Consider the following 23,868-nt stretch of genomic DNA (forward strand, 5'->3'; position numbering starts at 1 on the left):
TGCGGTTTTGGAAAACATGATTGTTAAAAATTTTGCTTCTGGTTGCCATGGCAATTAGAATTCTACTGGAATGGAAATCTTTGAACAACTTTGGTAGAAGGCCATGCAAAGAACACCCAGACCAAGTTTCATCAACTTCCATCAAAGTGTTTCAGAGGAGATGTCATTTGAAGAAATTTGTGGATGGCAAGACAGATGGAAAATGATCACAACAGCTCAGATGAGCTTAAAAGTGAAATCACTTTTCGGTACAATTTGAGGTATGATTTTGTTGTGACTACATCCCTGTGATTTTTTTTCATGCATTACTAGCCACTGAGTATTGTCTGGGAAACAAATTTTATAAAATGTCGTAGTAAAGTTCATAAGTTATACACGCTTTATCTATGAATGATGTTTCTTTCCTAAGATCATAATCTTAAATGTAAATTATAAGGAGTAGTAAATACCATTTCTCTTTTTGAATTATATTAATTTGTTTATAATGTACAGATGTTTGTTTAGGATTTTATAAATAATGTGTTAAGGTAAGTAAATAGTTCTAGAAGAGTTATCTTTCACTGGCTTCTCTTGGTACTGGTACAATATGATTTGGGGGTAAAAGGATACATATTGTGGAATGAAATTTCTAAACCGATATGCTCTGGTACAACAATGTTCCTATTCACGAGGAAAATAATTATTTTAAACTCCTAAATATCACCCCCTTTACACAACACTCATGCTCTAAAATCACACTCAGTCAAGTCCCAATTTCCCCAGGTCCAAAACAATTTGCATTAAATGCTCTGCATACCTGTTGTCTGCAAAATGGGGGTTGGAAGAATCAAGAATGTTCAACAAGAGCTGTCTGATGACAGCGCGCTCGACTATTCGAAGAATTGATTGAAGAAAGGGGTCAAAATATTTCCACAGATATTCAGACAAAAGAAATAAATAGATTAGACAAACAATGTTCCTGTATTTCTTTGATTTCGATAAGTCTTGCACTAAATGGCAATGTATGAACCAATTTCAAAGTCCAAAAAGGGCCATAATTCAGTCAAAATAGTTATGTACACTTGCCTACAGATAGAAATCATAATGATAAACAAGTGTTCAAAGTTTAAAAGCCATATGTCAAATAGTTTTTACAAAACATGGACTTGTATGAAAACAGAACCAATTTCAAAGTCCAAAAAGGGCCATAATTCAGCCAAAATAGATGACAGAGTTATGTACTGTTTCCCACAGATAGAGACTATTACACTAAACAAGTGATAAAAGTTTCAAAGCCATATGTCAAACACTTTACAAAAAATATGAACTGGTACGGAAAACTTAACCAAGATTTCTAAGTCAAAAGGGGCCATAATTCAGCCAAAATCCATGATGGAGTTATGTACTCTTGCCTATAACTGGATATGGTGATGGTAAACAGGTGTTGAAAGTTTCAAAGCTTTATCTCAAAAGAATTTGTCAAAATATGAACTGGTACAAAATATTAACCCAGATTTCTAAGTCAAAAAGGGCCATAATTCAGCCAATATTCTAGATGGAGTTATGTGCTCTTGCCTATAACTGGACTTGGTGATGGTAAACAAGTGTTGAAAGTTTCAAAGCTTAATCTCAAAAGACTTTGTCAAAATACGAACTGGTACGAAAAACTTAACCAAGATTTCTAAGTCGAAAGGGGTCATAATTCAGCCAAAATCCTTGATGGAGTTATGTACTCTTGCCTATAACTGGCCATGGTGATGGTAAACAAGAGTTGAAAGTTTCAAAGCTTTATCTTAAAAGACTTTGTCAAAATATGAACTGGTACGAAAAACTTAACCATGATTTCTAAGTCAAAAGGGGCCAAAATTCAGCCAAAATCCTTGATGGAGTTATGTGCTCTTGCCTATAACTGGCCATGGTGGTGGTAAACAAGTATTGAAAGTTTCAAAGCTTTATCTCAAAAGACTTTGTCAAAATGTGGACTGGTACGAAAAACTTAACCAAGGTGTGACACCGACGCCGACACCGACGCCGACGCCGACACCGTGGTGAGTAGGATAGCTCTACTTATTCTTCGAATAGTCGAGCTAAAAAGGTAGTCTGGCTACCGACTAAATAATATTTCTTAATTTTTTTCAATCATTACACTTTATATATTCTGACACCAGCTGATTATCTGTTTTGAAGGTAAGGGACATAATTATACAAAATTTGAACAGCCTCAGGAGTTTTCTCCTGTGAACAAAACATAAGTGTCTGGTTAAGGTAATAATATAATAAAATCTCATTGCATCTTGTTTGTTTCATCTATATTATTATTATCACAGTAAAACAGTATCATGCCATTAATTGATATGGCAGATACGTTTTTCACTAACTCAGCTATAGGCTGTGTTTGTGTCAATTTCTTCATGTGTATTTCATATTCCTCTACTTAAATGTTATTTTGCATACCAAACTATGGTGCTGATATAGCAGACAGGCTAATGCCACCTCGCCTCAACAGGGCTGCTTATTAGACAAATTTTTCAACTTCAGGAAAAAATTTCACTTATAGGACTGTCCAAGGGAAACTACTCTTTGTTATTCTAGGCTGTAATTAGGCTTGAAGTTACCTTCTGTACCCAATCTGACTTAAGTATACTTGATCTTCTAAACGAAGATCTGAAAACGACCCATTCACATACGTTTTTTGTATATTTTGGATTTCCAGTATTGCTATTTATATTTTCACAAATGTATTTTTATTTGAACCAATCAGACAACTTGTTCGAATGTCAAAGAGTAAGAAAAATTTGCAGTCAATCCAGGGCTCGAACCCGGGACCTCTCGCCTACAAAGCAAGTGCCCTACCGACTGAGCTAACATGCTATCTGACATCTTTCGACATAAAAATTGTAGAGATCAAAAACCAAAGCTTTTTAAAGCTTGCAGAATGTTGTAAGTTAGCTCTTGATTGGCTAGCGGAAGGGTCGCCAGAACGAGGCTGTCAATAGCTCGTTGTCAGATCCTATGAATAGCGTAACAGGAGAGGTACTTTAGTCAGATTGCTTCTGTACCAAAACAAGGTGATACTTTTTTTTTATTTAAATCTGTTAAAATATTATGTAGACAATAGAGCCATCAGGCTCCAAAGTTTCACAGCTCAAACATGTATCTTTGGGGCTATTATTACGATTTAACTATTTTCATAGAGGGTAACCACTGGAACATTAACTGTCTGTAAATAATTCTGAAATCAAACAGTTTTAAACAAGATAATATTCACTGTGTCAAGCCCAGCACATGGTAGCCATGGGAAAGCAATCCATGATGTAAGTTCACACAAGGAGCGTTATAAGAAATTATATAAAGACTTACTTCGAAAATTTGGCTGCAATTAAGTGACACAGGTTGAGAGGGTTCTTTGATCATTTCTACTTTTAGTTTTCAGACATGTTTTCTAAAAAACATTTGTTTTAAAAGGATTTTAAGCTGTAATCTGAGGTGTGTATTAGAAGTACATGTGCACTAAACAAGGGTTTTTACAATACTAAGACTTAATCTTAAAATGTTATCAGTTATAAGGCCCTGAGAAACTAAGTATAAAAGCTGAAGTGGTCATGAGAGGTTTTGGTGATTCAAAAATGTGAAGTAGGGTCATGTTTTAAGTTGACATCTTGCAACTGATGTGTTCAATTATAAATGTTATATTATCATGTATAGTGCGTATTTATCTTTCATTAGCAATAGCTTTAAGACAGAAAACTGTTCAGTAAAATAACATATTACAATAAAGTGATATAGAAAATATTCTTTGTTCATGCACAGAGTTTGGAAGATTTGCCATCTGTTGTACCATATGGATATTATTTCACTCTGAAAGGTAGGCTATGTACTTTGATATACTGGCTTGGGCTGTCATATTAAGGCGTAAAAAAAAATTGTTTCCGGTATCCCGACCTACCCTAAATTTTTGGCCCTAAATGTTTTTAGGCATAAAAAAAAAAATATGTTTGTTTCCTGTAACATGCTGAAAAAAATGGGGGTCGGTAGGTAGGGAATTTTTTTTTTTTTTTTTAAATTTTTTTTTTTTTAGTAGGTGTGAGAACATTTCAGTGTTTAGTAACCTTATTATCGCCAATTAACTGCCTAATCAGGCCTCAACCTTAACTTTCGTCAGCAGTTGCCAGCAGGTTAACCAACTGCTAAAATCTAGTAGACCTGCTCAGACTTTAGTGGACCTCCAATTCTATCTCATAAATTGTGATGCTGTAGACGTCATAACTTCATATGACTCAAAGAAACAGGACTTATTTCTAACTAATTAAAAATGGAAGACTGTAGCAATCTGTTATCCCGAAAAATAATTATTTTGAAAAGTGTCCAAAAATATGGACACAATCAGCACCAGTGTTGAAAGTGAAAAAAAAAAACATCAACAATTATCGGTAATCATTCTGATGATAAACTAAGTAATTGACCTCGTTTTCATCATCAATTAACACCCCCTCAAAGAGCTAAAAGAAGTGTGTCGGTTATTGTGGCATCTGCAGTGGAGATCAAAGCGGTATAGTTTCCACGAGATTGTCATTGCAATACGTCATGTTTTCGCGCCATGTGACACATCACTGTCTGATCGTACTTTCTCGATTCCTTTAATTGTTGAGAAGAAATCAGTAAAAAAGTTTTTTCTTTAATTTTTTAAAAGCGAATGTGCAATATCCCGAATAAACTGACAGGTAAATGTGTCAGATCGTGAACGATACTGACCTATTTGCCCTCAAGAAATTTACATTATTGTTTGAGAAGAATATCTAACAAAGTGTTGTGTCAAAAAATATATGTACGAAGACTCATTTAAAACTTATTAAAAATCGCAACGACATCATACTGCCTCATTTTAAAACCACATTTCTATTTACGTTCATGAGGTCACGTAACCTATTCTGCCGTGCTAACAAAAATCTGTTTGCCAAAAAATCGTTTTACTCCATGTATTTAAATTGCTGCCGCTTTTTCATTATTTAAGATTTTTTAATTGTGTTTTTTGTACTTTCTGGTCAAAAGTCTTAATTTTATCACCATAGTATGTACCGTTTATTTACTTTAAAAAGGAAATAAATAATCATGATCGCGCTGTTTGAAATTTTACAAAACATTATATGAAAATTTGATCGTTTTAAAAGAATTTTGCCTACATTCCTGTCGATATCTTATTAAAATTGTTATAGAATTCAAACTGTATTAGTTCTCAAGCAGTGTTGAATATCTGAAGCGAATATATTAAAAAATGAATGCACTACGCGCGTTTTTTGTGTCAAAAGTAACTGCGATGTAAATTAAGTATTACGTAGGGCGCACGTGCTTGTGGAATGGAAAATTACCAGCATGACGTTTTGATATTTTTACGATTCGCGGGTAAATTCCAGTCATCCAGGTAATTTTGCCTGATGTAATTACTCAATTTGGTAAAGTTACCACGTAAAAACCACTCACCCGATCGGTGGAGTAGTCCATTCGTGTTATCCTGACTTTGGGCCATATTCATATTTGCCACTCAAACTCACACTTGACTCAAACTTGGGTAAGTATCACTCAAGTAGGCCTCGAGTAGACCTTGCGGGAGTGTGAGTGGAAGTCGAATGTCATATTCATAAATCCCACTCAATCTTAACTTTCGGAAGGGTAACTCAAGTATTGGTTTCATTGTACACAATATATTTATAGGATTATAACGGTATATATGACAATAACATCAAAGGTATGCAAAAGTGTTAATCGTTATTTTTGCAGATCTATTTGCCAAGTCGGAAGTTGTCGTTTTATTGCCTGTCTGAATGTTTGTCCGTCCGTCTATTTGTTTTATATAACATATTAATATTAGTATTATAAGTCATGTTAGTAGAATAAAATTTATACTTAAAAATACATGATTTTTTTCCCGCTGTATTGAGATTTTATTACAACTGAATAATACTCGTGCCTTTAACTGTTGGTGTTTCCGAAAGCCATTCCACGTAAATTCCAATCATTACATATATATCATTTGTGAAATAAATGTTTTCGAATGAGATTTGGTGAATATTGTTTTTTTTAATGACACATTAAGTCGGAGGGAAATATTTATATTTTTCAGTATGAATTTTCAGATATCTAGGCTTGTAAATATTTGTTACTAGGACGTGTGTGTTTTTTTTTTTGGACTGACTGATGAATTTGCCACCAGCATGGATCCAGACCAGCCTGCGCATCGGCACAGTCAGGTCATGATCCATGCGGTTCGCTAATAGTTTCTCTATTCTCAGCATAGATCCTGACCAGACAGCAAAGTACTATGTTGGTTTTCTCATGGCGCGGCTCATATCTTTTATAAAATAAATGTTTCCGTAATGATGGGTTCTTCATGACATTAAATTGTTATATTTTTTCAGTATGAATTATTGAAGAAGAAAAAATAACCGATATCTAGGGTTGTGAAATGTAAATATTAGTTACTAAGATGTGTGTTTCTGAGAGTGACTGATGAGCCCCGTCAGATTAGGTTTAGTAGATGTATATTTGATTTCCTGTATCTATCTTTAACCGTTTTTTATTAATTCAACAGTCTTTTAATTTGTTGGGTAATTTTACGTTTCGTCGTCCTCAACAACATGTATTTAAAACAAGAGGACCATGATGGTCCTGAATCGCTCACCTCTTCCCACATGACCCAGTTTTGAGTATGACGTCGTTTTTTCTATTATTTGACATAGTGACCTAGTTTTTGAGCTCATGTGACCCAGTTTTGAACTTGATCTAGATATTATCAAGATAAAAATTCCGACCAATTTTCAAGAAGATCCATTGAACAAGAGGGCCAAGATGGCCCTAGGTCGCTCACCTAAGAAACACTCCATAACAGTGTAAAACATGTTTGACCTAGTGATTTCAAGGAAACAAATATTCTGACCAATTTTCATTAAGATTGGACCAAAAAATTGGTCTCTTGCGATAAAACAAGCATTTTCTTAGATATGACCTAGTTTTTGACCCTAGATGACCAATGTTCAAACTCGACCTAGATTTTATCAAGGCAATCATTCTGACCAAAATTCATGAAGATCAACTGAAAAATACAGCCTCTATCACATACAGAAGTTTTTTCTTTGATTTGACCAAGTGACCTAGTTTTTGACCTCAGATGACCCATATTCAAATTCGACCTAGATTTCATTAAGGCAATCAACCTGACCAAATTTCATAAAAATCAATTGAAAAAAACAGTCTCTATCGCATACACAAGATTTTTCTTTAATTTGACCTAGTGACCTAGTTTTTGACCTCAGATAACCCATATTCAAAATCGACCTAGATTTCATCAAGACAATCATTCTGACCAAATTTCATACAGATCAATTGAAAAATACATCCTCTATTGCATACACAATGTTTTTCTTCGATTTGACCTAGTGACCTAGTTTTTGACCCGAGATGACCCATTTTCGAACACGGCCTAGATTTTATCAAGGTAATCATTCTGGCTAAATTTCATGAAGATCAGTTGAAAAATACAGCCTCTACTGCATACACAAGGATTTTCTTTGATTTGACCTAGTGACCTAGTTTTTGACCTCAGATGACCTATTTTCGAACTTGGTCTAAATTTCATCAAGGTAATCATTCTGACCAAAATTCATGAAGATCAATTGAAAAATACAGCCTCTATCGCATACACAAGGTTTTTACGTGATATGACCTAGTGACCTAGTTTTTGACCCCAGATGACCTATTTTCGAACTTGGTCTAAATTTCATCAAGGTAATCATTCTGACCAAAATTTATGAAGATCAATTGAAAAATACCGCCTCTATCGCATACACAAGGTTTTTCTTTGATTTGACCTAGTGACCTAGTTTTTGACCCGAGATGACCCATTTTCGAACTCGGCCTAGATTTCATCAAGGCAATCATTCTGACCAAAATTCATGAAGATCAATTGAAAAATACCGCCTCTATCGCATACACAAGGTTTTTCTTTGATTTGACCTAGTGACCTAGTTTTTGACCCGAGATGACCCATTTTCGAACTCGGCCTAGATTTCATCAAGGCAATCATTCTGACCAAAATTCATGAAGATCAATTGAAAAATACAGCCTCTATCGCATACACAAGGTTTTTCTTTGATTTGACCTAGTGACCTAGTTTTTGACCCGAGATGACCCATTTTCAAACTCGGCCTAGATTTCATCAAGGTTATCATTCTGACCAATATTCATGAAGAAGAATTGAAAAATACAGCCTCTATCGCATACACAAGGTTTTTCTTTGATTTGACCTAGTGACCTAGTTTTTGACCCGAGATGACCCATTTTCGAACTCGGCTTAGATTTCATCAAGGTTATCATTCTGACCAATATTCATGAAGATTAATTGAAAAATACCGCCTCTATCGCATACACAAGGTTTTTCTTTGATTTGACCTAGTGACCTAGTTTTTGACCCGAGATGACCCATTTTCGAACTCGGCCTAGATTTCATCAAAGTTATCATTCTGACCAAAATTCATGAAGATTAAATGAAAAATACAGCCTCTATCGCATACACAAGGTTTTTCTTTGATTTGACCTAGTGACCTAGTTTTTGACCCGAGATGACCCATTTTCGAACTCGGCCTAGATTTTATCAAGGTTATTATTCTGACCAATATTCATGAAGATTAATTGAAAAATACAGCCTCTATCGCATACACAAGCTAAATGTTGACAGACGACAGACGACGGACGACGGACGCCGGACATCGAGCGATCAGAAAAACTCACCTGAGCATTGCTCAGGTGAGCTAATAAAAAGAACTAAATATATTTTTTCCAAAATACCTTGCACAAATATGAAGTTTCGCTTTTAAATGACACTGTTATCTTACCTTCAAATTAATTAAATATTGTAAATTTATCATCTAAACTCACATTATGAGACCTTGAGAAACACTCAAGGGTCCCCAGAACCTCCCTTAACAGTCACTCACTCTTGGGAGTTGACTCGACTGTCACTCACCTTTATGAATACAAATGGAATCTTTCCTGAGTGAAGACGTGACCGTTCGGCAATTTATTTGAGTATACTCAATGAGTGGTGTTGGAGTTTTGTCTATGAATATAGCCCATAAACTCGCCAATGCTTATAACTGTAGAATGCCGTACTAAGGCAAAATCAACTTTCGTTTTGTGAATTCGCTGATATGGATACGGCCCCCCACCCCCCATCACCCCTATTTTTCCACTTTTAAGGGTTTTATTTTATTTGCAGACCGTGACTGAAAATTGGTTGACAGTCGGTCTACCCAACTTTTGATAGTGGACCTGCCGATTTTGGTTGCGTCGGTCCAACGGTCCACCGCTAAGGTCGAGGCCTGTATAAATTAAATTACTAATCAAATAAAATTGTTGAAAATTTGCTCCCGCCTTTCAATAACAGATGTTGTTCATACAAGTTTTTTTTCTACAGTGATTCCTTTCGTTCAGTAAACATTGTGTAACAGGCAAAGTTCATAGTTTTGCAGACAGACATAGCTTCGGGCCGTTTTTGCCAATTAGAGATTTTCGGGGCCACAATTAATCTTTTGTCGCAAATGGCTCAAGTGCAACCGACAGCGTGACCCCTGAACAAGTGGTACAAACATGATAATAGACTGCTCTTCTACGAATTGTTTATCAATTAACGTTTACACCTTGATAAATAAACACCTTTCATAATGAAGTACTAAATACAAACCGCGAGATAACCACGTGTCAGTCGGCGCGTGGCGTGATTGACATCTGTCAGTAGCTAATTAGTATATGACGCTCCGCCTACTGCCATACTTCCGCTTGTGGCGGCGAACAGTATTGAAATTCACCGAGATTTTGATTGACTAGGGGCAGAACTTTTGAACTCGATATGCATCAAAGAAAACGTCGATTTTCGCGGGTGAAAACCCGGAACCTCGAGTCTACCGACAAACAGGCTTTTCGCCATGTTGTTTCATGTCGACAGAACCAGGAACGTTTGTGACTATGCGCGACGAGGTCGGGTGCAACTAAATTATCCCTATAATCAATAAAGATATGATCAGAATCTCGAATTTCAGCCCATAAAAAAATTGCGGTCGGCGGTAAAAACTTACGGTCGGTCGGGTTACAAGAAACAAACATATTTTTTTTTAGGCCTTATGGCCTTGGAGAATATCTGTTTCAACTTTTTTAAAAAAAGTTGCAAAACTGCACTTTTTATGCTTTAAACATGGCCAGTGATGTTAGAAATCAACTTACTGATGCTCTAAAGGCACAACCCTCTGATTTGTATTCATTTTTTGACAAAAAATTATTTCTGAAAAGTCTCCCTTAATAAAAAAAAATTCCCCCCAAAATTTTTTTCCGACCTACCTACCCTAATTTTTTTTAGCATGTTACCGGAAACAAAGGATTTTTTTTAGGCCTAATTAAGTATGGTATGTCTCTGGAGTCTGAACAAACTGATATAGGCAATTTTGATTTTATAAACAAGAACTGTATGTATTTATAAAACACTAGCACCTCCATGCTACCCTGGGTCAGAAATAAATGGGCGACTGTGTAGCTTTCAGTATAAAGTACCGGTATGCTGCGACCTTGACCTAATCACCCTAAATTAAGGTTTCATGTACAGAACATTCCAAATAATTTTGCAATACACCATAAGCCAAAGCATTCTCCAGTTACTGAAAAGGAACCACTTAATTAAAGGTGGCCATTTAATCACATTTGAGCAGCATTTTATGACATTTGTCACATTTTATAATATTCCGTTAAGATAATAATTTAAGCAACAACAAGAGTGCCAGAATGTCACAATATACGCCCGTCACAGCAAATTTCTTTACCTAGCACCTGTATTTGCAAATGGAATTTTAATTTTGTGGTTGTTTAGTAATTATTGTAATTCTTTTTTTTTTCTAAATCCACATAAAAACTCCTTACCAGGTAGAGATACCTTACATCAAAATCCCTCCATGCATGAAGAAGAAATGCTTTGGACAAAGTCATTCTTGTATCTGACCTTTGGCCTCTAAGTGTGACCTTGACCTTAGACCTAGGGACCTGGTTCTTGCGCATGACACTCCGTCTCGTGGTGGTGAACATTTGTGCTAAGTTATATCAAAATCCCTCCATGCATGAAGAAGAAATGCTCTGGACAAAGTTTTCATTCTTGTATCCTTTGACCTCTAAGTGTGACCTTGACCTTAGACCTAGGGACCTGGTTCTTGCGCAAGACACTCCGTCTCATGGTGGTGAACATTTGTGCCAAGTTATATCAAAATCCCTCCATGCATGAAGAAGAAATGCCCTGGACAAAGTTTTCATTCTTGTATCCTTTGACCTCTTAAGTGTGACCTTGACCTTAGACCTAGGGACCTGGTTCTTGAGCAAGACACTCCGTCTCATGATGGTGAACAATTGTGCCAAGTTTCATCAAAATCCCTCCATGCATGAAGAAGATATGCTCCGGACAGTCATTCTTGAATTTGACCTTTGACCTCTAAGTGTGACCTTGACCTTAGATCTAGAAGATATGCTCCGGACAAAGTCTGTGGACGCCGCCCGCGCCCCTGCCTGCCTGCCCATCCGCCCGCCAGGGGCGTTCCCATAATACGTCCCGTTTTTCAAACGGGCGTATAAAAATTACAATTACACAGGGTTAGATACCAATATGTATTTTTATTGATTTTATAAAATTATGTAATTATATTGTATCCTCCCAATCACAGCCCCTAAGATTTTTTTCAGTTTTTTCCTGGAAAGTATAAGGTCCAGTAAACTGACAGAAAAATGCATTGCTATTTCAGGGTTTTGTGCACAAAATAAGCTAGATATATGATATTCTGAAATACCACCTTTATATTGACAATTCCCTTCATTTTGCCAATGTTAGACTCTATATTCTTGACACATGACTGGCATGTCATACCCTCCACACTGAGGACTGCCTGTCTGTCCATCTCGTCTTCACTGTCGTTCTGAAATATTCATAATATAACGCTTTTAAAATACTGACACACAGTGGTACGGAAAAGCACTGAGCGCTGTCTCAATACTCTCCTGGGATTCTTTTTTTCATCTAGATAGCTAGTACAAGGATTTTCTGGCATATCAAGGACCAAAATTATTTTGAAAACTTCATTACTGAAAATTATGTGCAGGGCTAGACTAGCTCCTTAATTTATAAGACTATGATTTACATTTTTTAAATTTTTATTTTATGAAAATGTGAATGTAGCCAGGTTATATCTATATCCTATGTCCAATATCATATTACAACCAGTTCTTGGCGAAAATCTCTAAAACAGTCTTGCATTTGTCACTATCATGCACATAAAATAAGAGAAAAACTAAAAAGTTTAAATTTTGTGACAAATTCTTTATTATCAGTCTAGTGGCTAGACTTGCCCAGACTTACAGTGCCTATATTGAGCTACACCTGAGGATCTGACCCTACCTCCCCTAATCCTACACACACACACACACACATCTTTTAAACTAGATAAAGTCTGGATATTTTAATATTTTGGATAACTTTGAGAATCTGATACTGTTTTCTATTTACAAAATTCAGCATACAAATTTCTTATTTAAAGTCTCTGTCTGAGCTTTGAATCAATTAACTAAACTTTCTTTACCTTTCTGTAAATATCCAAACAATCGAAATTTTACACCAATATAATATTTCAAAGTTTGTCTTATGATATTTTGTATCTTAGTCATCAGTGATCACAACTTCTCGATCAACCCTTGTTCTTATCACATTAGAGTACCATATAATATCACTGGAGCATAATAAAATGTAAATTCTAAGCAGGTTTATATTTACTCAAGTTATGTTTTCGATAAATATCTATCATAAATTATTATTGCTTTATCCCCAAACAAAATCAGTAAAATCCAGACAATGCTGAAATAGCATATAATTTTATATTGAGTGAACAAAAGTAATAAAGGGAGATAAAAAATAAATTGATTTACTAACCCTTATGAATGTTAAAATTTAATATATCTTAGAAGTTCTTTTCATTCCGTACAGTAGTGATGGGCCGACAATCGGCGACAATCGAATAATCGTCGGCGTTGCATTCATGAGCGCAATCGCCGACTTCGCTTTTCCCTGGTCGATTAATTACCTGGTACCATAAAACAGAAAATTTAGTTATTTTGACCTTTTTCTTTCTGGTTTTTACAGTTCTTTGGGGCAATTACGCAAAGGGAACCTGCTCTACGTAAAAGGCTTACTCCAAAGTCTCGAAAGAAACTGAGGTTATCTGTGCTCACCCAGATTTTGGAAGATTTATGGCTTTTCTGGGGAATAATTTAATAACACAGTATCACTGGATCAGTCCCTGGTGAAATTAAGACGAGTACCAGATCTGAAGTTTACTATCTTCACAAATATTTTACTTTTATGATGTTAACTATCTGAGTTTATGAAGGGATACAATAGAACTTGGATATATGATGTCTGTGTGGTTCATTTCTTAAGTAATGACATAAAACATACACTGTGAGGTGAACTTATAGACATGCAACTAGAGTAACCGATTATATCCGATTAATCGAATCGGTTGGCTTGTCCGATTATGCCGATTAATCGGTTGGCAAATCTAACCAATTTGCCCATCACTACCGTACAGGGGACTAATACCGGGTATTGCCAAGAATACATAAATTGCCTCCCACTACCTTAAATCGACAGTTATGCAAGAACTGCAACTTCTTCACATGATCTGGAGCTAGAGAGCAAACAAAAGTCAATCACATTTTAGCCTCTAATGGATTCAAACCTATGCTGCATGATTTGAAGTGTCTTCCTCTACCTATTTAGCTCACCAAAGCAGCCTTTATTACACTTACTGTAATTTTTCCTCTGCAAAATATGCTTTTGTTTTCAGTTTTTTAAAGGAACAAGAGATCACAGAGTGATCTTGATGCCCACCAATATGCCATTTTTGAGTGTTCCAAATTTCAAGACTTATTGACTAGCTCAAGGTCAAATTTCATTTCCGTACACAACACTGTGCATGTGGTCCAAATTCGAAGGCTGTAGCTTGAGAAATGTGAAAGTAGGTCACTAGATCAATTTCAAGGACAAAGTTCTTTGTACACAAAACTATGCATGTGCATCAAGTTTGAAGGCTGTAGTTTGAGAAATTTGAAAGTAGGTCACAAGGTCAATCTTAAGGTCAAAGTTTATTTCGGTACACAAAACTATGCAAGTGGTCCAAATTTGAAGGCTGTAGCTTGAGAAATGTGAAAGTAGGTCACTAGGTCAAAATCAAGGTCAAATTTTATTTCGGAACACTGAACTATGCATGTGGTCCAAATTTGAAGCCTGTACCTTCAAAAATGTGAAAGTAGGTCACTAGGTCAATGTAAAGGTCAAAGTTTGTTTTGGTACACAAAACTATGCATGTGGTTCAAATTTGAAGGCTGTAGCTTGAGAAATGTGAAAGTAGGTCACTAGGTCAAAATCAAGGTCAAATTTCATTTCGGAACACACAACTATGCATGTGGTCCAAATTTGAAGCCTGTACCTTCAAAAATGTGAAAGTATGTCACTAGGTCAATGTCAAGGTCAAAGTTTCTTTCAGTGCACAAAACTATGCATGTGGTCCAAGCTACAGAAATGTGAAAGTAGGTCACTAGGTCAAAATCAAGGTCAACTCATGTCAAGGTTCATCTTGCCACTCAAAACCATACATGTGGTCCAAATTTGAATGTTGTAGGTTATTGACAAGAAGATTTTAAAAGCTTTTCCCTATGTAAGTCTATATGAACCATGTGACCCCCAGGGCGGGGCCATGTTTGACCCTAGGGGGATTATTTGAACAAACTTGGTAGAGAACCACTAGATGATGCTACATTACAAATGCCAAAGCCCTAGGCTTTGTGGTTTGGACAAGAAGACTTTCAAAGTTTTTCCCTATATAAGTCTATGTAAACCATGTGACCCCCGGGGCGGGGCCATATTTGACCCTAGGGGGATGATTTGAACAATCTTAGTAGAAGACCACTAGATGATGTCACATAGAAAATATCAAAGCCCTAGGCCCTGTGGTTTTGGACAAGAGGTTTTTCAAAGATTTTCCCTATATAAGTCTATTTAAAACATGTGACCCCCGGGGCAGGGTCATATTAGACCCCAGGGAAATAATTTGAATAATCTTGGTAGAGGACCACTAGATGATGCTTCATACCAAATATCAAAGCCCTAGGCTGTGTGGTTTTGGACAAGAAGATTTTCTAAGTTTTTCCCTATATAAATCTATGTAAATTATAGAAATAAACAAAGGGCCGTTACTCACTAAAAAATTGTTGAACCAGTCTGATTTTCAGGGGGACACAACTAGGGTACCAATACATCATTCTGACAAAGTTTGGTCAAAATCCCCCAGGTAGTTTCTGAGAAGATGCCATAACGAGAAATTGTTAACAGACGCAAGGACGCAGAGTGATTTGAATAGCCCACCATCTGATGATGACCGTGGACTAATAAGAAATACATTAAGCACATTATTTTAAGCTACATATGTACCAGCAGAACATGTACGCCCACTTTATGTAATGTCAGGGCACAGTAGGTATGACCAGCACATTGTGATTAAGATTAAAAATGTTTTTATCTGTTCATTAGCCAAAGACAAGTTATTGCCAATTTTTGATAAATAAGTGTGTTGTGTTGTGTTGTATTAAGAAATGGCCACTAGACATTAGTACATTTTGACAGAACCAAAAGACTTTGTATAACCTTGACCTTTGAGCTTGGAGTCTAAGTTCTGAAGGTGCATGACACCTTGTTTCAGTGCTTATGCCAAATATAAAAAGAGTTGATATAACTATTTGATCATGACCTTTGGTCTACGAGTCTTGCACGTGACACCTTGTCTCAGTATAATTATGTTCATCTGAAGATCCATCTATGCAAACACACGGCTACTAAACGCTAGCGCCACCACCAAATTGTGGTGATAAGGAAAAGAGCTATTGACATTTCCGTGGTGCAGCTATTGCCCGTTTGAAAATGTAAACACGTGAGTAAAATTTATATTTTATCTTATATTTTTATTGATAAAACTTTTTTCGAAAATCGGAGAATGTAGTTCCGTGTATCAACACTTTTACTAGAGGTTGGCTGTAATTTCATTAAAATATTATGCAAATTGTGGTGCCAGGAGCTTTTCTCCCGAATTTGACAGTGGCATATTTTCATATCGGCTAGTATTCGAACACCATTCCGATGATAAGACACACTGTAAAAACATACCTGAACATGCAAATCGTGTAGAACTAGTAACACGTATTCCCATACACCAAAGAATGACGAAAAACACAGTAAAAAGTTAATACACGACTATTTTTGAAAATGGTGGCGCTATCACCCAAGTGGTGGCGCTATACAGTAGTGGTGGCGCTGTTGTATATGATTAGTGGCTGATATATTCAATTTTAAAATATGAAAATGTCTGACTGCAAGCCACGGAAATTTCTACAATAATTGATGTTATCAACTTATCCCACACTACACCCAAATTACGTTACTCAACAAAATACATGTAGTAACCTGTACACGATCGTAAAATAATCTACATGTATATGGATTCAGATTGTACATCTAAGCTGTATTGACTAATCATATTTAATCGATTGGAATTGAAAATGTACTATACTTTTCAGAAAGAATTGTGAAGGTAGGGTCTTTTGTTTACAATGCATGCAAACGACGTAAAAATACAAAGGCAAGTAACTTTCAGAATCTTAATATAACAAATAAATTCTACACAAATCTTTGTTTGAAATTAAAGTATTGCTACTATTTTTCATGACCTGAATTTAAAGTATACTTACGTTTGTATTTAGGTAGAATATTTAAAGGTTAGAAATTATTCTACATTAACATTTTAAACCAAGGAAAATATTTACTTTGACTACAAGAGTCCCAAGGGTCTGTGAGTATTTTGTTCTTTTTTTCTTGGATAGAGAATGTTTCATAAAGGCAAATAAACTATGATCGTGTTTTTCTTTCTTTAATAACATAACTCCTTGCAGGAATATTATCAGTTGGAGAATGTTGGTGTTTGTTTTGTTCCGGATGCGTCAGCAGTTCGTATTACTGAATGCCGCAACAGCGCCACCACTACTGTATAGCGCCATCACTAGGGTTATAGCGCCACCACTTTTAAAAATCCTAGAATATTTCTTCTAACCCTAGATTCGATTATTCATGGTGTGTGCGTTTATAGTTATTTATCATTTCTACACAATTTGCATGCACAGGTATGTTCTTACAGTGTGTCCATTAATCGGAATGGTGTTCGAATACTGGCCGATATGAAAATGTGCCACTGTCAGATTCGGGAGGAAAGCTCCTAACACCACAATTTGCATATTATTTTGATGAAATCACAGCCAACCGCTAGTTAAAGTGTTGTTACACGGAACTACATTCTTCGATTTTTGAAAAAAGTTCTATCAATAAAAATATAAGATAAAATATAAATTTTACTCACGTGTTTACATTTTCAAACGGGCGATAGCTGCACCACGGAAATGTCAATAGCTCTTTTCCTTATCACCACAATTTGGTGGTGGCGCTAGCGTTTAGTAGCCGTGAAACAAAAAGTTATGGACTGGACCAGAAAAAATACCAAATTTAATGTATTTGACCTCTGGCATGTGACAAACAGTCTTTTATGCCAACAAACTTTGCAAAGGAACATATCTGCGGCCCACCCCCTTTGATCTAAAGATCTTACTGAACACCTATATAACATTTCAAGTTTCAAGTTTTATTTTACAACTTGGCCCATATTCAGGATAAATGTTTGGCCAAACTATGTCACAAGTTTTTTTTCAATAATGAATTATAGTTATAGTGCTAGACAGATCCTAGTTCAATTATTTTCAATAAACTTCAGTCCATATATAAAATGCATTATACTGACCAAACTGGGCAGGGTAAGGATGAAAATGTAAATTTGGCAAATACAATTTAAACACCTTAGTTTTTGTCCCTGTTAACCCAGACAGGCTATCACGTAGGGCATACATGTTTAACGGTAAGTTGAACAAGGAAGTAAGGTACTGAAATTTCTTTTTTACACAAAATTACCCTATATTTAAATGCAATATGACATATTAAAAGCTAAAGCTTTAAGTGACAGTTAAAAAACATTTATGATAAGAATAATTCCAACAATTAACAGGCATGATAAAAATATTGAGTGAGTTGTCCTCAAAATTTTAAAATCAAAACTAAATTAAATCCTTCTTTATTTAATAAAAGTTACCGCAGTATTGTGCTCTGAACCCTTTAATGCCAACCTAAAATTAAATTATTTAAAAAAATCTTCACTACAAATATCTCAGGATGTGTTATTAATTCCTTCAAATTTATTGAAAAATAATATCACCTTAAAATCCATATTCACACTGTTATTTTCATACAAAACTAATATCTACATTTTATCAAAAGCTATCAATGTAATATGACCAAGCATTTAATGAGACTGTTGTTGACCTTAAGTTTAGTGTACACCTGTAGTGTAAAGTATTAAAGCTTCATGCTTTTTTTTAATACTTACCCCGCTAAGTCTATATAACGAACTTGTCCTCTTTTAATTTGGACAGAGCCATTCACTGTCTAAAGGGGTGGTTACCAAAAAGATACTGAAAGGTGAACAGGGCAGATCTTGATCAGACTGCACAGATGTGCAGGCTGATCAAGATCTTCACTGGTCGCAACGGCATAATCAACATATCCAACATGATAAGGGTTAATCCTTACTAACATACTTCATCTCATACTACTCAATTGCCATTAAGTGCAAGAGTTTAATCAAGGTTTTGTAGCTGTAACTGACAACCTAATACACTGAGTTATCTCCCCTACTAATTCACAAATTTCACACAAGCTTAAATTATGAAGGTCCTACCTTTAAATCTGCACTATAACACGACCTGACAGGTAAATCTTTTTTTTTTGGTTTTTTTTTTCATGCTTTGGCTCCAAAGCTATTGGTCCAGAAGCTTATCTGATTATTTTTGTACTTCTTGTGGCTGTATATAAATGCAATCCTGGTCTAAATTTGGTTTGAACATACAACCTCTAGCCTTGCAGTTTATTTTGATCCCTCTTTAATCAGTTTGACTTCCTGTGACAGTGAAGAGGGGCAATCACGAAATATTAGGACACGCTGGCTGTCACCAGAACAACACAGTGGAATGTGCTGATACATGTAAACCTAACACACACCAATGTGACATAATGAAATGTCCTATATCAGCCACCATATTATTAATGACTGAGGATGCAGTCCCAGTAGAACAATGCAATCAAGATAAATTTTGCAAGCAGAAAATACAAAATTACCTATAAAATATTTCTAATCCTGCATTAATATTTTTCCCCTCTAAGTTTAACATTCTCTCAGCATTTACACTTGATACTCAACAGAGATTTTTGAATATATTACAGGTAATTGTGACCAACATTATTCTGCTCACAGAATTGTATGACCTCATGATGGAAGTTGAGTATTATTTAACATTCAATAATTTATGTTCGGTCATATACATGCCTTTTATATAATCATATCAAAGTTTTAGCAGCAATGTATCATAAAATTTTCATTAACCTCCCTTTTTGGTAAGTATGGTGCAGAAAATTATTTACAAAGCTTGCACCATAATGTTTAAAGATATGAAAATCATAGAAAATTGTAGAAATGATTGTACCAAATAAAAACAAAACTTTCTCTTTATCATCATTGGAACAGATTTTTATCATACCCTTACCCTGCTAAATTTCTATAACGAACTTGTCTGTCTTTCAATTCGGACAGTAACATTAACTGTTATAAGGGGTTGCTTACAAAAAAAATTACTGACTGAATGGCGAACAGTGCAGATCATGATCAGACTGCACGGATGTGCAGGCTAATCATGATTTACACTGGTCACAAAGGCAGAATCAGTCGTGTCCAGCATGATAAGGGTTAAAATGACTATCTTGTTCCATGTTACAAAGAGTATATAACAGAATATACAGTAACGGTTTCCTGCTACCTTAAAAAAACTGAGAAAAAAATAACTACATGTATACAGCTGTAACAGTATACAAACTGACACCACTAGCATATTATGTAAATGGGCTAATACCCTTCTAGATATTCTGTAAAGCCATGCATAATTGCACATCTTACATATCTACATAATTTATTTTATTGCAAAATCTATTTGCTATAATTCAACGATTCATGAATTTAAACGTTTCACCAATCACCTGTTTTGCTTTTTTATAATTAAAATCACAGGAGTGACGAATTATAACCCCATAATACGGCCTTGTCACAGAAGTAAGCCAATGTCAAAGTCAAACCTCAAAATCAATAGGGGTCATCCGTTGGTCATAATCAACCTCCCTATTAAGTTCCGTGATCCTAGGCCCAAGCATTCTCAAGTCATCGTCTGGAAACGGTTTAACTGTTCCGGGTCACTGTGACCATGACCTTTGATCTACTGACCTCAAAACCAATAGATGTCATCTGCTGGTAATGACCAACCTTCCTATCAACTTTCATGATCCTAGGCCCAAGCCTTCTCAAGTTATCGTCTGGAAATTGTTTACTTGTTCCGGGTCACTGTTACCTTGACCTTTGACCTACTGCCTTAAAATCTATAGAGGTCATCTGCTGGTCATGACCAACCTCCCTATCAACTTTCATGATCCTTGGCACAAGCGTTCTCAAGTTGTCATCTGTTCAGGGTCATTGTGACCTTGACCCTTGACTTACTGACCTCAAAGTCGACCTTGACCTGTGTACCAAAATTTATGATCATAGGCCCAAGCATACTCAAGTTATCATATGGAAACCGTTTAACTGTTTTGGATCATTGTGACCTTGATCTTTGACCTACTGATCTCATAGTCGAACAGTTCAACTTGACCTGTACTTTATGATGTTACACAAGTGTACCGAAAATTATTTTAATCTGTCAATCCGGAAACCATGAAAACCAACAGATGGACCTACAAGCTCACTCCTATAATACACCCTTCCCTCAAACTTCGTTTGTGGGGGTATAATAACACTATCCTGTCTTAAACACCTTTTAAAGGGAGATAACATTTAGTAAACTTTGTATAAACTCTTTAACTGTTTCAAACCTTGTATTAATGTTGATTTGTCTGTCTCATGAAGACAAAAACTCAACTGTATCTCCCTTTAAAATCAAGCATTTTAGTATATTTTCAAGAGAATTATAATATTCCACTTTTTAAAGCCCTTGTTGATATACCAATGATCTAAAATCACTCTCCAGCATGCAAAAAGCTCTAAACTCACTTATCCCCCATCACTACATATCCCATAATCCTCCATTAAAATCAAACAAAGTTTTTTACATGTGTACCAAAAATCCAAAGCATCACTACATATCCCATAATCCTCCATTTAAGCACTATATAATTCTTGACAGCCATATTAACCTTTACTCTGCTAAATTTCTAAAATGGACTGTTCCATCATACAATTTGGGCAGTACTACTTATTATTCAAATGGGTGTTCACTAAAACATGTAATATGTATCACATGACTGTGTGCATCAGTCCTTTGTAGTGTGACAACATTAACAGAAGCATTTAAAATACAGAACCAAAAAAAAAATAGTAAGTTTACGGTGCTAAAAAAATTTCATGTCCAAAATCTTACAGCAACAAGAGCTGTTACTCGAGACTATTTGATGCTGCATAGTAAAAGTGGAAGCTGGTAGTAAAACTGGAATGTTCAATGACTCCAATGTGGACATGTGTCTAATGATATGAAACTAGATTCTACCATTTTAAGTTTGAATCAAATCTATTCAGTAATGACAGAGATATGACGAAAAAGCATCAAAATTAAACTGAAACTTCTAAGTAAAAAAAGGGTATGTACATAATTCATAAAATATTTGCATCAGAGTTATGGACCTTTGGTGATATGAGGACAATGATGTGGAAGAACTACTTTATTTCTAATCAAATTCATTAGGTAATAACAAAGATATAGTTGAAGTACATCAAAAATTCAAAATTAACCTGAAAATCTAAGTAAAAAAGAGTCATAATTTATGAAATATTGGTGAAAATGTTATGACCCTTGTGTCATTGGTGTGGGTGATGATGCGGAACAACTAGTTTAAGTTTGAATTAAATTCATTTGGTAATAACAGAGAAGAAGTGAACTTGCATTGAAACTTTAACCTTAACTGTTTTGTAAAAATGGGGAATAATCCATAAAATATTGGTGGCTGACCCAGACTTATGGCCCTTGTGTCATATGATGTGGCTGATGATGTGAAACAACTGTTGTAAGTCTGAATCAAATCCATCTCGAAATAACAGAGACAGAGTGAACGTGCACCAAAACTTTAACCTGAAATTCTAAGTAAAAAAAAAAAAAAGAGGTTGTAATTCATAAAATAATGGTGTAAAAGTTATGGCCCTTGTGTCATATGATGACGGGACCGTGATGATGAGAAATAACTGTTAAGTTTGAAGCAAATCCATCAAGTAATAAGAGAGGTAAAGAGAAAGTGCATCAATTTTGAACTGTAACCAAAGTGTGGTCACAGACCATACACTGACGCTAGGTCAAGTAGGATAGCTCTCCAAAAACTGTAAATTTGAGCTTAAAATGAAATGGAGCAGGCATAAACAATTATATGATAATACCAATCTTAGGCCAATTCCACATGCATGCAATGTAACAAAACTATCACCTCTGCTCAAACAATATATATTAAATATTTTGATAATCTTTAATAGCATACTCACCATATTTTTATGCCCAGTCATTATTTCACTGTTAAAATGTACTCAAATTTTACATTATCAAGATATAATTGTTGTGAATATAAGGCATCTGCTAAAATAGTTATCATGCATATCATATGCAAATTTCCTTCCCAGTGAAAATACTAAATTATTAATATTGAAACATTACCAATACTGGCAAATTGGGTTATGGCCTTTAATATTTAAAGGTGGTCAATTTGATCTTGGTTGTGTCATCAATCTGTTTGAAACTTTTTTTTGAGAGAGAGAAAGTGTACAAATATCTAAATTTTACGAAATTGAATTAAATATTTAGATATTCAGAGGCAGTACTTTTAAACTCTGTTTTTTTTTTCTAACAAAAACGTATTAAGTACAAAATTAATATACATATTCTGACTGAAAATTTTATGGCATAATAAAAAGGCTGCATTACATTATTTAAAGACTGGAAAAAAGGAGAACTTTTGTAAAAAAAAACAAAAAAAAAAAAAAAACTTAAAGAGAAATGGAAGTTTTAACATATTCATTACCTCCCTTTTTGATTAACTTGGTTGTTTAACCAAGGCAGATTAAAGAAAATTCTGGGCTCAGAAACAGTTACACAATAGCAAGTCTTAGTGTAAACCATTTGACTTAGTCATTAATCACTGTCAACTGGAAAAAGAAAAGCATAACATTTTGCTGAGATCAACAGAAATAAATATTGATTTACAAAATTTATCAATAAAGGGAGATAATAAAATTTGATAAATCAACTCATTTTGCTTGTTAAATGTAACTCTAATAGAATGTATGAGAACTACAAACTGTACAATTAGACCAACCACCTTTAAACAGCAATAAAATGTAAGATAATGCTAATTAATTACATTTGATATTACTTAATTACATAATTATAATACTATAATTATGTTAATTAAAACAGTAGAATTTACTTAGCGCATCTACATATAAACTGTGCCAAGCCCTGTTCTTTTAAAAATAAAGTCTGGAAAAAAGTACTGGATGAGGACAAGCCATTTTCTGCTGTACATGCAAAGAACGT

General features: G+C 35.1%; 2 protein-coding genes across 3 annotated transcripts in view; one reads left to right on the forward strand and one right to left on the reverse strand.

Annotated features, from left to right (window-relative positions):
- Window positions 1–23,868, reverse strand: part of LOC123557141 (copper-transporting ATPase 1-like) — a 96,530-nt gene that overhangs the window by 70,750 nt on the left and 1,912 nt on the right. The window contains 1 exon segment of the mRNA XM_045348426.2: window positions 11,850–11,972. Coding sequence (XP_045204361.2) covers window positions 11,850–11,972 — 123 coding nt within the window.
- Window positions 3,638–23,868, forward strand: part of LOC123557142 (GDP-Man:Man(3)GlcNAc(2)-PP-Dol alpha-1,2-mannosyltransferase-like) — a 42,221-nt gene continuing 21,990 nt past the window's right edge. Inside the window, exons 1-2 of one of the 2 annotated variants that reach the window (XM_053543427.1) lie at window positions 3,638–3,844; window positions 19,478–19,530. The gene's annotated coding sequence lies outside the window, so the exon portion shown is untranslated. The remainder of the gene's footprint in view (window positions 3,845–19,477; window positions 19,531–23,868) is intronic. The other variant, XM_045348429.2, reaches the window with a different exon arrangement.

The sequence above is a fragment of the Mercenaria mercenaria genome, chromosome 5 (assembly GCF_021730395.1).
Source record: "Mercenaria mercenaria strain notata chromosome 5, MADL_Memer_1, whole genome shotgun sequence".
NCBI lineage: Eukaryota > Metazoa > Mollusca > Bivalvia > Venerida > Veneridae > Mercenaria > Mercenaria mercenaria.